Genomic DNA, 16219 nt, shown 5'->3' on the forward strand with positions numbered 1-16219 from the left:
AAGGCCTGAAAGGTTCGTTAGAGAACATCAGTGACTTATCGGCATCAGGAGGAGCAAGGAACACATAAAGGCATAACGCTATGAAGAAGTCTGGGTTAGAAAAAAATATCCCAAGATTTGAATTTCTCACAGAGTGCCGTTTCATGCAGCACCATGGGAAATGACACAACGGCAAACCTACTAAGACACGACTGTCCAACTAACAGGAGGCCCATGCTAACTCTGGGGAAGCTGCATATATTCACAGTTCCAGTAACACAAGAGACCAAAATGCTACTTTTTTGACCTACATGCGAAGCACTGTGTGGCAGAAAACTAACACCCAAAAGACAGCAACAAAGAAACCCAACTTCATTAAATCGTCATTTGGCAATGCTTTATTTTACCAAGGAAAAGGAAAATGTTCAGAGTTGATGGGGAGGTGGATCGAGCTAAACACAGGGTGAGCCTGTGACAAAATCTGTTAAAGGTTACAACAGATTTGAGACTGAGCCAAAGGTTCACCTTCCAGCACAAGAACGCTAAACGTACAGCCAGAGCTACAAATGGATCGAGGGATTTCTATAGGTGTGGATGCCCCAGTCAAATCCAGACCCAAATGCAACTAAAAACGTTTCATATCAACTGGAAACAATTGTTCACAAATGATTTCCATCCAGTCTGACTGGGGTGGAGTTATTTTGCAAAGAAAAAAAAAGAAGAAAAATCTCAGTCTATATGTACAAAGCTGGTAGAAATATATCCCCAAAAGAGTTGAACTGCAGCGAGAAGTGATTCTACAAAGCATAGACTCAGAGGCACTGTGAAAAGAACCTAAAAAAAGTACACTTTTTAGATCTACATAATCCAAAAAAAGTTGTAAATCATAAATCTTTCTTCTTCTACTTCAAACTTATCTGCTACTTTGTGTAGGCCTATCAAATAAAATCCCATTGAAACAGACTGAGGTTGTGTGAAAAAGTTCAATGGGTATGGATACCTATTCAAAGCACTGTAGCAATATAAATGTTACATATTCTCTAAAAATTGCATCACCTCCTTAAGCAGTGTATTTTTCCCCGTTTCCCTTTTTGCCTCATCCTCCTTTCCTCCTCCTGTATATTCTCTCTCATTTTCTCTTTCATTCCCAGCTTTACACCCCGTCTTTCTCTTGCTCCGTGTTCTTATTAGTCTCCGCCATGCTTTCCTGAAGGGTGCAAGTCAACATCTCATGTGAGAGCAGACAAGGCAGCTCAGCTTAAATACTTAATGGAAATTACAGTTGTGCTGATCTGATGGAATGAGAGTCAGGGCTGAAAGTTAGATTCTCTGCCCAAAAGCACCGACTTCGACTCTCCATTTTAGTCCACTTCTTGATTGAGGTGACGGACAAGTGAAGTGGAGAAAAATAATCCACAGAGCGGAGTGCTGTATGTGGAAAAAATGAATGGCTGCAATTTTATCCTATTCCTAAATTTCCCCTGCTGAGAATAAAGAGCAACTTCTATTTAGTCAGACTGTTTTCTACTGAATACTCTTGATTGTCAAATCAAAACAAATTGCTGTTCATAGGTTTTTATGAATAGTTGGTTAAAAATGTGTTTAAACTTTTCAAAACAATGTCATAACAAATGATTACAGAAAAACAAAGTATGACTCACTGCTGTTTGCTTTGCTAGCTGGCAACATCAACAAAAAAAAATATGAAGCTAAATTCAACAAATAACTGTGAACGATGCACAAAGTCCAGCTGTATTAATTTTCTTACGAATGAAAGTAAAACATCTAATACAGTTTAAGCACATTTCATCCTCAGGAAAACTCATGATGCAAAAGTATTGCAATCATTTTCCTTTTGACATGTTTTCATCAGATCAAGGTTGAGCTTTAATTTAACCTCCAGACTTTAGGCTATTAATCAAGCTACTGTGTATTGCCTTGAACTGATGCAAGTGTTTTTTTTTTTTTTTCTTTAACAAGATTCTACTGTTATTGTTAGTGACAAATACAATGATCTGAAATTATATAAAAAATAGGGGGGGAGTTCAGAGCATCTTGAAATCAGGGGTGTCTCCAAGGATTAGTTTTTGATTTTGGGGTTCTGGAAAATTCTCCAGCTTACTAACTTTTCTATGCACTCGCCAGCCACTTCGTGAGGTACAACTTGCTTGAACAATGTTGGACCCACTTTTTGCATCCTGATCTGCTTTAATTCATCATGGTGTGCATTTAGCGTGTGTTCGAAAACATTTCTTTATTAACATGACAGCATTGCACAGTTGCAACAGATTTTTCAGCAAAATGTTAATTTAAAAAAAATTCAGCTTAAGATGATTAGAAGGTTCACTGTCGCCATAAAGGGATGAGCAAAATGGTGAGGTGTTTAAACGATGCTCAGCAGGCACTAAGGATGTCACAAAACTTGGATTTGTGTTTCCAGGTACTTTATTGTGTTAATTCTCTGTAACTTCATAAAATACATTTAATCAAACATTTCTGGGATTGTGTGCATATGCTGATCCTGTGTCTGTTTTAAAAAAAAACACTGAAATCTTATTTTTAAACTGTATAAAACCTCAAATAAATCAAATAAATCACCAGAAGCCAAAAAATTAACAGCTGAATAATTGATGAGAGTATAATCTTGCAAGTAGCTCTGCATATATTATTGTTTTATTTAATTAAAAGGTATTCCTTATGCAAAAATCAAGCAAGATTAAATTAGTAAACGTTAAGAATGAAGATGCACTGAATAAGATTTCTGCTTTAAGAAAAACAGAACATTTTCTTCACCTGTTCTGTGTTTTTAAATTAATCTCATAACTCCTGTTAATAAATGTTTTATTTTGACTCAAATTCCAATGGGCAAGACTGATATTACATTAAATTCATAAACTATCAACTGTTGAAACCATTATCTTAGCTCCGTAGGAGTCTCTTACATTTAATCTTGTTTTAAATCTACTTAGCTGAGTTTAATATTAGAAAAAAAAATATGCAAACAGATTCAAACTGCATAAAGAAACTCCATGTAGAACTCTGTCCAGTCTGAAAACCTTTTCCTCTCTTCCACATCATGTTTTCTTCACTGCACCTGCATTATGTTTTTCTTGATTTTACCTGTCTCCAATTTTCAGATGAGGATTGCTTGTCTCTACAGAAAGATAGGAGGCTTACAGTTTCATGCCTGCAATTACCGTAAATGCGAAAAAATAAAAAAATAAAAAATAAAAAATGCACAACTTAAAATTGATTACCCAAGAGTACAAAGCATGCAAAGTTTTTTGGGAAAAAAAGGGAAATATCATACTTATCTTAACTGTGGATAAGACTTAATGCGGATAAGACTGACCTACGTTGTGCTTCTAGTTCCCTTGCTTGTAATGCTATCTTATCAGCTATGACACAAATAACCCTCTTCTAAAAAGGGGTTGGAGGGTCATTTGGCAAACACTTAAGTCAGGCAATTTAGTTGCACAACTCTAAATTGCACACAGGCAACTTAGTGTTTGCCTGTGTGCAATTTTCTGTTTTAATCAAGCTAAATTTAATTTGCTTTTCAGTTAAAACCAGAGACTTTTACAGAATGCACAATATTTTATAGGAAGTGTTTTTTTCTCCCCACTTTCCCTAAATCAAGCACAGAAATTTACCACCTGTCGCACAATGAAGCCAGCAGAATAATCCTTTAACAAATCATAATCCATAAAAAGTTTTAGTGGGAAAAACAAGATCTGAGAAAAGAATAAGAACCACATTTGTGAAAGAATGAAATCTTACACAAATGTGGTCCTTATTCTTTTCTCAAACAGGAGTTTTGAGCTGCAAGGTAAGCAGGTGCTTTTTCAAAGGAAGTTTGTTGTTTCTAGTTGGCTGCTCAGCCAATCTGTTTGATTATTTCTGCGCTGAAATTCAGCAACGTTTGGTTTTGTTATTGTTTTAGGAAGGAGAAAAAAAACACGTCTAAAATGAAGGTAGTGTTAAAAAATGACCTTGTGGACAAATTTCTCCTACTTTTTGCTCGGTAAGAAGAGACAGAATATTTCAGTGGCTTTTCAGTTTAAAATATTATATTTTTACACAGTCGACTTTCTATCTTTAAATAACCATGTTATCCTAATTTGCAGCTAATAATCTTTGTTTAGTGGGTTATTGTAGTCACTTTAATAGACATTCAGTAGGCCTCAAAAGTACCACCGAAGCAAACTTCAGTTAAAATTGTAGTTTGCTGACAGGTTACAAACAAATCAGAACGATCCGATTGTAACAATACTCCCATGTTTTTTTCCAGATCTCTACATAAAAAGCTAAGGCTCAAGCCTGGATGTTTTGTTTTTATTTTTATCTTCCAGGTCTGGCTAAAAATCTTCCAAAAGCATTGTGGCAGAATATACCAACAGTGAAACACGGCAATGGCAGCATCATGGTTAGGGTTACTGATCGTCAGACCAGATTAAAGTTTCTGACAAGGTTGGAATTATAACATCTAAATACCAGAGAGTTTCAACCTGAACGTTCAGCTTCCTGCTAGGAAAAGATGAAAAGGATGAAGACTGCAGAACTAAATCCAACAGAACATGTGCAGTTTGGATTCTACAGAACACAACTCAAAATGTGAATATTTTAAAACAGTTTATCATGGTTCCATTGTTTTACATCACAGATTCCTTTTATTTTAACTGCACTGTGCACACCTTAGACATACATTGTTTTTAACCAATTCTAAAAAATTGACTGCTCTGACTGCTCTTTAACAGCTGCAAGAAAACCATTGACATTTAATCTGATGTATGCTATAAACTAAGCAACATTAAGAGTATAGATGTTTAGTAACACACACCCACAGGAACAGAAAAGCCCTAAATAAATCATACAGGCAGATACAGATAATTTGACAATGAAAATGAATTAACTTCATACAAAATGTATTGATTGGATTTGGAAATCTAGTTATTATATCAAGTATGACGATTGTTTTAGAATAAATTTGATATAAATTGCCTTGTTTCATGTGCAGGTCTGAATGTGCAGGTCTGAATGTGCATGCGCTCTCCATCTCCAGCCACAATTCTTTACATTCACTTCTTCAGGATGCCTTTTTGTAGTTGCTGCTGATTCCAGTAGTCCTTATGAAAACCTCTAACCAGCTAATTATGGACTTCGCAAAATTCTAATTAAATCCAATATGACTTGAAGAGCATCCAGTACCTGACAGGATCTTTAACATTCGGCAATCTGCTGAAAAATGCCTGCCTGCCAGTTATATTTGTAATATTTCCCTTGCTTCCAAAGTGGATAATGATCCATTTCCTTTTCAAGACTCATGCATTGAACTGGTTGAAGTTGTTAAGTTACATAATGGCCAGTTAAGGCTAGTTGATACTCCAGCTGAAACAGGCTTTAATTTCTGTATCACAAACTCACTGGGTGAACTCTTTAAAGTTTAATTCAGGTTTCAAAAAGAAACTATTACAAATATTTGCGTATATGACACTGCGCTGTTAAAAAGTATTCAGACCCATGTAACATTTTCAATTTGTAACCAAAAATGTAAGCTGCACAGATCCACTGCTCCAGTGGAAACATCTTATGAGGAAAACTACTAAGTTTTACTCTCCACAAATCTGCTTTTATAGTAGAGAATGAGTGAAAGAAAACTTGTGGGATGATGCAACAGACTTGACATTGAGGTTCATTTTCACATTGCAGCAGGAGAACACATTGACTGAGGAGGGCTTAAATACATATCCAATTTCTTTGTGATAAATTTTAAAAGCAATGAATCTTATTTTATCCACCTCATAATTATGATATATTGTATATGTAGTCTGTTGCACAAAATCCTGAGAAACTACATTCAAGTTTGTGTTTGTAGTGAGACACACTGAGAAAATATTTCTGCGAGGCACTGTAAATGATCGGTAACACTGTTAGCTTCTGAGGAAGGTGCAGAAGGTGCAAAGAAGAAATCAAATATTCAAACGTTTGGCTTGGAAGAAAATTAAAAAAAAAAAGAAAGAAACAAAATTAAAGATTTACTTGTGGAGATCCAGGTCAATAGACATAAGGCTGATAAATATAACTGAACTTCAGAAGAATTGACTGGTGGTAAAGCCAACAGTCAAAGGAAAAAAAATCTTTTGATTTTCCCACTTTTGTCTGATTTCAAGGTAATGTTTAGTGGAGATACAGATGGATATAAAGCTTTTTAAGTGATTGTGAGTTTAGAATATCCAAATATTTGCCCTCAAGCTGAACAAATGTCTTTCAAATTGCAGGAGGTGTCACACAGATTACGAGGTACATAAATATATCCCACGATGCCACAAAACACAACGCTTTTTTTCTGCTTCATTTAGGCAGCCGCACACAAATTTCAAAGGCAACGCGTAGAATCCTTGATCACTATTCTTTGGCTCGAAGGTTTCCCAGCAGCACTTACACAGAGTCTGGCGAAGGTAGCAACTTGCCCTTGCATTTAATTAGCAAGTAAAAACATCTAATGTTTGCCCACCCCCAGGACGTAAATTAAATGTGCCTTGATTATAATATTGGTTACAATGATCATTTGCCATGAAGTTGCTTTTTTTTTTTTTTTTTTAAATATATATATAAATAACTTTGCAAGGTTGTGCTCTAATGAGGACTGAAATAAGCCCTGATCTCATCAATGGGGTTAACCCTGGATTATGTAGAAAGCTCCAAATTATGCTTTTAAAACCACCGCACCGCTATGAGTTTAGAATAAACTTCAATTAACTTGGTGATTATCTGAATCTTTAATGTGAAATACTTCTCAGGCAAAATGAGAATTATCAGGAAGAATAATACAAAATGTGAAGGCTTGGTGTGTTCAAGCCAGAGCCTCCAACAAAGACTTCCTCCAAATGTCAGAAATGGATCTGCAGCCACAAACCTCTCGTGCCGTTGAAGAAGAGAGTCTGCCGGCGGGGATTCTGGATGACCACAATTGAGCCATCGTAGTTCTGCAGGCGGCAGGAGATCTGGGCAGTGCCTCCCTCCAAGACTGTCACATTCTCCGCTTGCACTGCTTGGCATCGGGCTGTGGGAGAGAAAGATTGATGTGCATAAAGTGATGCAAGGACTGCATGATGGAGAGCAAAAACAGAGAGAGGAGAGTAGAGGGAACAGATGCAGGGGAACAAAAAAAGATCAATTCACAACTCTCTTGAGATAGAATCTCTCAAAATAAGGTACTTAACGCATTGCTCATTTATGTCCCATTTATCATAAAGACACAACGATAACAACAGCAAAAAAAAAGACAAAAAAACCAGAAAGACAAGGAAAAGAGACAAGAGGGAGACCGAGAGACAGAAGGATGACGCTGAAAAGTTCCACGTGTTAAATAAGGTCTTTTATGAGCACAAACACTATAATTATAATAAGAAGGATAATAACCATCACCATTAATCCCTTACCGGCTACTCGCATACCAACAACTATTTTGCTTCTGGCTATTCTAACAGATTTAATAAATTCAAGGTTGAAAATATTCAGTGCTAGCTACATTTATTGGCACCACTGGCTAAAGTGTGTATTAAAATCATCTTCTATTGCAGCTGCATAATTTCACACTGAGAAATTTGGAAAAGTTCAACCTTTTTTAAGTAGGAAAAAGGATTCAGTGTTAAGATGTATCTGGTGCCACAGTTGTTTCTCCTGCCGTAAAGTCATCTCCTTTAACACTTCACAAGGTTGGACCACATGGAGAGTGAAGCGTTTGACCATCCCTCTTTGCATATGTCCATGAAAGAAGGTTGATTTTGTGCCAAATGAAGAATTTCCATTTTGATTTGTTCATATGTTTGGATCATTATCCTGCTGCTAGATCCAGTGACTGTTTCCAGTTTCCGGTGCAGTCCACCAGATTCACATCCAGAACGTTTATGTTGCTGTGCACTCTAACAAAGATTCTAGAGAACAGTCTCCACCTTATTCAGCTGTGAGCTTAATGTGACTTTTTACATTTTCATCCTTTGTCTTACTTTAATATTTCCTCCTGAAGAGTTGACAGCAAACTTCTATTTGACAAAAGGTGTCAGTTCCAGTTAAACTCCCAGAAGAATCTTTCAAGCTCAACATATTTACTTTTGTGAAGGTACGACAGAACAAGCCTATAGCATCCCAGATCAGCTATGATATATAACAACAAGCATGAGGTGATTTCCCACATACCCAGACCCATTCAATAAATTTTAATATTAATGAATACACTATTCATTAATCTCCACAGATTTACTTTTGTGACAGTAGGACAGAATTTTTTTTTTTTTTCAGCATTAATTCAGGATGTCAAAGTTCTTACGATCAGTATGTGATGCTTTGTGGCAGTGAGCTTGAGGATATTTTTAATCCCCCATACTTCAAATATAAAATTTCTCATCCAGCCTAAAATATACTCAAATTAAAAGTTTGGAAATTTGATGATGTGATGTTTGGTGGCGTTTGCACTCAGAAACAGGCTCACCAGGGCTCCAACTTCTTCTTGTCACTTTTAGCATCTTACATCTGCCTTTTTTAGTAAACTGGTTGTAGACGTGAGTTGGAGTTTTGCTAAGTCACGTTGCTAACCCGACACACAACCCTCCTGCTTCTACTTCCGTGCTTGGGAAAGGCATTGGCGCACATGAACTGCGCCAAGTGTGATTGACTGGATCCATTTGAGCCCTGGAACCAACTGTGTCTAATTTAATATTGCAGTCTCATTGCATGAGTCTGAAGTGGAGAGCACTGATGCACCATTACACATTCATAATGCAATTCATCATCCAGGTGCATGCTAAACCCAACTGATTACATCCCATTATTCAAATCTAATGGTTCCTTATTAGAGTGGCAGGATGATGCACCAGCCTTGGCACTTGCAAACGGCTAACTCAGACATTCAGAGACCTTTTCTAACACCAGCTCCTCATAACTGCTCACCTGCAAATGAGAACAGAGATGGAATTCACACAGTGCAAAATTACCACTCGCCGATACTTCCTTGAACAATCTGTTAATTAAAACTGATTGCTAGCCAACATTTTTAAACAATGGAAGGCGATAAAAGAGCAGGGGGGCATCTTTGATGTTTCTCAAAGCACCAAAAGTCAGCTGCAAAGACATTGGCTATTCTTTGCACGGCCCATGTTTGCTGACAAAACTTAGCCAAGTGTCCCCCTCCTGCTGAGCCAAACGGGATAGTTTGGGCCATTGTCTGAATATGAATTATCTGACGAGCAATTAGTCACATGGTCTGGAGCCAGAGGTTACCTTCAGAAGAGGAGCAGCTCACTGGTTTTCACCAACTCCTAATTTGCATCCCTATTTGCATTCCCTCCTACCCCTGCAAAGTGTTGGCCGCGGGGAAGATTTAGGTAAAGAACAACATCAATATTGAACGGCAGTGATGAAACAGGCAATGAGAAGTGCAGAAAAAGGCGACGGGACTGTTGGCACATATACACATCACTGCGGAGTGCAGCAGTGTCTTTGGGCTCTGTAAAACACCTTTGGAAAGCAGGAAATGTTGGGAGACAAAACAGATGGTGGCTGCCACGACAGGAGGTGCTGACTTGACTGCTTTGGGACAAAATAAATGTCTATATCTGCAACCCAGGTGTTTGCATGTGTGTGCATGTACAATAGGTGGGCATGAGCAAAATGGAGAGGGTGGCATATTGCAATTAAGCTACTTTGACATCATTTAATCTTCCCAACTTAATCCAAATTCAATTCTCGTCTTGATTTTAATCTCTTTTAATTAAATACTTAAAGCTTACATATTCATCATGTCGGAGGGCCAAAACACTGAGTCACGCCAGATACACTGAACAGAGAACAGAAAAAATAAATAAATAAATAAATAAAATCAAGTGGGAATAAAGACAAAGGAGACTTGAATACTCCGTGGAACTGAGAAAAAAAAAACTTGACAATTACCACTAATTGAAGTCATTATTGCTCCCATTCTCTGCATCAATATTGTGATTCATATCAAGGGCCATCAGGGCCTGCCACCGCCATCCCAATTATTTTTCTAATGGAAGCTATTACTCAACACCATAGCAAATGGGCAGGGCTATGTGGCCATTGTTTTAAACAATGCTAATTGTAATATAGCACTGCTATGCATCCCAACATAAAGTCAAAAGCAGAGAGTGCCTGCCTGAGGGTTGAGTGACCGATCAGAAGCTGCAGTGGAAAAAAGGATTTCAAACCGGAGAGGGAGAGAGAAAAGAAGTGGTTAAAAGTTTGCGTGTGAAATGATGCCAGAAAAACTAATTAGATGTCCATTTGTACTTTGCTCCCGTTTCTCTTGACAGCTGTCTCCCCTTCAAAGGAAATTAGCTGCAGTGGCATAGCAGCACAGCTCAAAAGAAAAGTCACAAAGGAAACTAAAATATTAACAAGCATTTACGGCTGTTTCAATCGGGTTGACTGATTTCCGCGGCTGCCTGCTGAGAGATGCCACCCAGAAACACCTGCTGGCTGGCGGTGGATGGAGATGATGCAGGCTCTAACCACAAAATTCTAGCGGGGAGTTAGGAAGTGAGGGTTTGGATATAATAAAGCAGCTGGCGAGGGCTGGACGAAATATATGAGAGATGACGCATTCCTCCACTTCTGCTCATAACGCAGCTGGGTACGGCACTTTAGTTTGACTGTAGGTTTTATAGGATCCCATTCATATGAAGGCCGTGAGCCTGCGCCTCTGATCTGCAGAGCAGAGCACAATCTGGGGAGAAAATGTGAGGCAAGGGGTGGGGGGGGGGGTATGTGGGTGGATGGGCGAATCAACCCCCGTGACAGAGGTATTAATCTCAGCCCCATTAAAATGTGTGCCCATAATAAAATACTCCGCAAGCACAGCCTCATATTAAAGGAGAATGCCTCAAGCAATCAATGTTGTGGTACTGCACTGACGGCTATGATCAACTGATAAAACGCTATGAACTTTTTCACCTTTTGTCATGTAATAACTACAAACTTCAAGGTATTTTAGTAGGATTTTCTCTGTGATAGATCAACAGCACGTATGGAAGGTGTTCTGCTCATACCTACATGCATAATGCAGGTGGAAGGGGAAAAAAAATACTGCACAAAACCATAAAGAAACAAATTGTTACGGTTAAGCACGATAGTGGTTACTTAATGCTTAAGGAATTACATTTTTATTTATTTTATTATCAAGGAAGACAGATGGAATCACTTACAGGGCAACACAACAGCTCAACAAAGTTTTCAAATTTCATTTGTCGAAGAAATTGAAAACTATTCTTTTCTTATGTCCCGTTTGTGGATTGCTTTGTTTTGTCTATCACACAAAACCCCAGTAAAATATATTGCACTCCTTTGCTTTAAAAGTGACAAGATGTGAAAAAGTTCACCGCTAAATCAAGTGGGGGGCAAAACAAAGAGGCAATTCTCTTTCCAGCCAAGCGAGGGCAATATTTCACAGTATTTAGTCTTCTGCCCCACAACCACACGCCTGGGTGAATAGGAACCTTTATTTATAAGGTTAACAGACATATGAGAGAGGTCATCATTTTGAAATGCATAAACAAATAAATGAATAATAGGCTCACAATTTTATACGACAAGGCAGTGCAGGGTCCCAGCCTAATGGCCCTGCAAGAGGCTGACTTATAAGCAAAGAAAGAGAGGGAGAGGATGGAAGAGGATTGAAACAGAGAGGGGATGGGCGGCTGTAAGGGGCTTTATCGAGTTAAAGGAGGGGGGCACATGGAAGGCAGCCAGGTGGACTGATGGCTCACCCTTACTCACAGTAAATTCCAGAAACTATCTCCCTGATTCAGGGTTAGCAGGCTGAGTTACCACATTGGTGTGCACCTATTGCTCCCTGTCCATGTCTCTAAGGGCGGAGCGAGGTGAAGACTGAACAGAACAGACAAGCAGGATAGGAGATGAACTGTCTCCATTTGCCCCAAACAAGCTCCCCTGTATCCTTGAATCAGCTGGAGTCGCTGTCACCCCATTCATTATCTGTCATTATCTTTCAATTGGAGGCGGGCCAGGAGCCCGTGTTTTCTTTGCATGCCGGCCACGGACTTACAAGGAAATCGATGCAGAGGGGGGAAGACTACAGTGCCTAACCCGTTATGTTGTTGCTGCTTTAATTAAAACAATAACAACAGCTCATGGATTCCACTCATATGGGGTCCGCTGGCAACCATTCCATCTCTTCCCATCTGGATGTACTTTTTTTTTTTTCTCCTCTATCCCGGGAGTCTGCGAGGCGAGCCTGTTTCCACAGTATCTATGCAAATGAAGTTTGCGGTGTTTACGTGTGTGTGTGTGTGTGTGTGCGTGTGTGTGTGTGTGTGTGTGTGTGTGTGTGTGAAACACTTGCTGTAGGTTAATCACAGAGTTTTGCGGTGCACTGACTCCATGAAATAGCTGACTTTGAGGTTCTTCTCTCCCGTAACTCCCTCTGTAGACCTCTCCCTCTTTCTCTTCCCAGTCTAAAATTATCACTTCATCTTTCTCTGGGAGAAAGAACTCTGCCAATCATAAAAAGAAATAATAAAATGCAAAGAAAGAAATTCTCCCTTTATAAATAATACATAATCCTTTTACAAATCTTGCTGTCGTGTCTCTCATTACCTTTGTTCAGTCGACATCTCCTGTCCTGTTTTTTCTCCCCTACTCTCATCCCTCTCTTTAAGTGCGTTTCTCCTCATTTATTCTCACTGCTCTCCTTTCTTGCTGCCTTTGTGTCTAATCTCATTCTCACATCTGTCTTCTGTTTTTATTTTAACCCACAGTCTCTCCCTCTGCCTGATCTAATCCTTGATTTCTCCTGCCGTTATCATCCTTCCTCCTTTCTTCCTGTCATCTTTCCTCCTCATTGCCTTTATCTCTTATTGCATCGCTCATCATGCATCTTCCTCATTAGAGCTGTCCTAAAGGTCTCCTTTCCTCCTTTTTTCTTCTCAGTCTCAGGAGAAGTGTTGCAAGCCATTCTCCTCTGTTCCTGGTTTCTTCTTCTTTTCTGATGCAGTTTTTCCTGCCCCTAAAATCGCTTCCTTTCAGCCTGCAATGTGCTTTCATTTCCCTTGCAATCTCTCTCATTCTGTCTCTTTTTGTGACTCAGTGGGAATCTTTTCCTGTCTCTCTTTCTGTTCTCTGCTAGTTCTATCTTATGCACTTTCCTTCGATAAAGTGATTTGTTCTGCAGCTCAAGTCTGCAGGATAATTGTGCTGCTTTTCTAGCGGAAAAGAGGAGGTAAGGCCATGATGCGGGTAGGGGGATGTTGGATTGGCAAAGGACTATAAGGGACAAAAGGACAAAGCATATGAATGGAGAAAATAGTCATTTTTTTTTGCAATTTTGCTCTCATTGTGATATAGATTCCTTTATTTGGCTTTTGTGTAGCCCAGGTTTTTCCTTCATGCAGCTTAAATTTCTCCACTTTACAAGCACAAACATTAATGCATTTTATAGGACTTTGAAAAGAAAGACCTTCACAAAATACAGCATGAATGCAAAATGACGTCGAGTCAATACCTTCTAGAACAACCTGTTGCTGCAATTATTTCTGTGCACATCTGGTGACAAGCATTTCTGCCCAATCTTCTATGTGCAGTCAGATCGGATGAAGGCTGATCTGACTCTCTTGAGAGACATTCTTCCAATTACAGAAAATCACTGTGCTTGTTTTCCACCACACATAGCTTTTGCAAGCAAGCAAAAAATTCACGTTTGGTCTCGTCTAATCGGATAACATTCAACCTCTCACTGCTGCAGAGTTACCATGGATGAATTATGTGATATTGATTCATACCCCAGTCCTGACTTTATGTTTTCCATAACTTCATCCCTGACTTGCGTGGTAGGCTCCCTGGTTTTTATGGTCCTGTTCGTTCACCAGTGTTGATTGAAAAACATCTAAAGCCTTCAAAGAACAGCTGAATTTATACGGAGAATAAATTACATACAGGGTGACTGTATGGATTAGGTCAGGGGTCTCAAATCCCCCGGGGTTAATTGGTACTAGCCAGCACAGAAAGAACTTACAATATTTCAGTTTCATTTAATATTTGAATCTGAACAAAGTTTACTTTGGAAAATGACCAGATTTTCTCTGTTGCATCTGTCTGTCCCTCACTCGTAGGGCCTGTCTCCTGTGTCTCCACATGATTCGTACCCACAAGATAGCAAAATGAGTAAATAACAAAAGTCTCTGGAAACGTTCTTTGCAAAGGGAAAAAGGTCCAGTGAAGAGACGAGAGCAGAGTCTACAACTTCCAAGAAAAAGAAAGCTACATTTAGCCGACAATACCTGGAGACCTACTTAAAATATGAAGTTATTGCGACAGGTGATTTCCGTGCACCAAGCCTGCTCTGCATAATATGGGGTAGCCGGCTTTCTAATGAGGTAATGAAGCCTTCTAAACTGCCCTAGATGGGACAGACTTGTTACAGAGAAACAGGCGCAGGGATTCCACTGATTCAGCACTGTGCTGGTGAGCTGTATTTTTCATGCCCTTTATGTTTGTTCTTGTTGTATATCTTATTTTAAAGCTATGCTTAAATGTTGCCGTAGTGATCAGAGAACAGAGCCATTACTCGTGTGATGTTGTTGGCGTGATGTTACGGGGACACTGCTAATAAAGCTGCGAGTACACACTGGATTTATTACGATATTTTAAAAATACCCCAGTTTTTATGCCAGTCGTATAATTTTATTTTAGTTTGTTTATCCGCCACACCTTGAAGGCCAGTGTGTGAAAATCTTGCCTGATATTAAACCAGTCCATGTTTCAACAATGGTCCGGAACCATTAAGTTAGGTGACATCTCGAGGCGATTGGTTGAAAGGTTTTCATCCAGGTTGTATCAGAGTATTGGTGGCTGAACTCAAATGCACTGTTGTGTTTTGGTAAATCACATGAAATCCCCAAAACATCCATGAAAGTGTGTTGTTAAAACTGAAAACGGCACTATGCTCCACCTACATTTTTAAATGTAATTTTTCTCAAATCACATTAAGATTTCACTCTCCTCTGTCGTCACTTGTCTTATTCTCATCACATATCCCCTTAATGTCTAGCATCTTGACACTTCATTTCCACATATCTCTCAGTTTGACCTTCATATCTTTATGTCTTATCTGCCCTTTGGCATATTGCAATCACCCTGCTTCTGTCTTGTCCCAACCCTCTCTTCCATCGGCTGCTCGGGTTCCTTTTTGTCCCCCTTCTTTTCCTTTCTGGACAGAGCTGGTTAGCCTCGTCTACTTTGCAGCATTTTATGGTCGACGTCTGTCACAGCCCCAACAATCCTGCGACAAAAGCCGCCACACAATACCCTCTACACCAGAACAGCAGCTTAAAGGAAATTTACAGGGCTATTACACATCTGCAACGACACAGGAGATTCACAGTGGCCAAAAGAGCTGGGTAGTAAAACATAATTGGAAGATGTCTGTGAGAAAATACTGTGAATACTGTTTAAAACCAAATATCTATTAAATGTGTGTGAGCAGCATAATTTCAAAGCCCAAATGAAAATGCTCTACTGGCATTAATTACATAACCAAGATGACTGCCAAGACACAATCCCCTTTTTATTCTTGTACTCCAACATTCATCGTCACCCGATCCAAAATCCCTCCTCAACATCAGCAGAAAAAAAACAAAAAACAAAACAAAACAAGGAGTTGAATTAAAACTTCAGCACAATGCTGCTCTAGTTAGCAGTAATAAAACCAAAACACCCCTATGGATTAAAAAGATGCATTAATAGAAATTTCCCTCCACCTCTGACTTTTCCGTAGCCTGTGTTCAATCAATTTATGACTCTGATTCATCTCTCTGAGGCCCTGTGCCTTGTTTTATCTCTGTACCAATCCCCTCCATCTCTGTCTTTATTCCGTACACACACTGAATGCACTGTTCTCCATCTCTGTCTCACTTTTTTCTCTTTTTCCGCCTTGAGCCACTCCCTCCCTTTCCATCTTGCACAGCACTGTCTGACCAAGCCTTTCGTTCTTTGTGTCAATTAGTTTCTCTGTTGGTACATATTAGCCTGCCAAGCATTACCTTTCCACGTCATTCTTTATTTTACCACCTTTTCTTTTGGTTTGTCTTGAGAGTCAAACTTTCTTTGATTAGATTTCTCTGATATAAGCTGACAAAAAGACTTAAACCACTCTGTCTGTCTTTTAATTATTTTTGATTAAATTTCCATTTAGATCCTTTGGTCCAGT

At 39.0% G+C, this 16219-nt stretch overlaps 1 protein-coding gene across 4 annotated transcripts in view; it reads right to left on the reverse strand.

Moving 5' to 3' along the window:
• cadm4 (cell adhesion molecule 4) overlaps nucleotides 1-16219 on the reverse strand; it is a 235497-nt gene that overhangs the window by 48061 nt on the left and 171217 nt on the right. For all 4 annotated transcript variants that reach the window (XM_014975197.2, XM_014975274.2, XM_014974978.2 and 1 more), the window contains exon 2: nucleotides 6896-7042. In XM_014975197.2, coding sequence (XP_014830683.1) covers nucleotides 6896-7042 — 147 coding nt within the window. The remainder of the gene's footprint in view (nucleotides 1-6895; nucleotides 7043-16219) is intronic.

This window comes from Poecilia mexicana, unplaced genomic scaffold, assembly GCF_051168715.1.
Source record: "Poecilia mexicana isolate PSO_F unplaced genomic scaffold, ASM5116871v1 scaffold_16, whole genome shotgun sequence".
Lineage (NCBI taxonomy): Eukaryota > Metazoa > Chordata > Actinopteri > Cyprinodontiformes > Poeciliidae > Poecilia > Poecilia mexicana.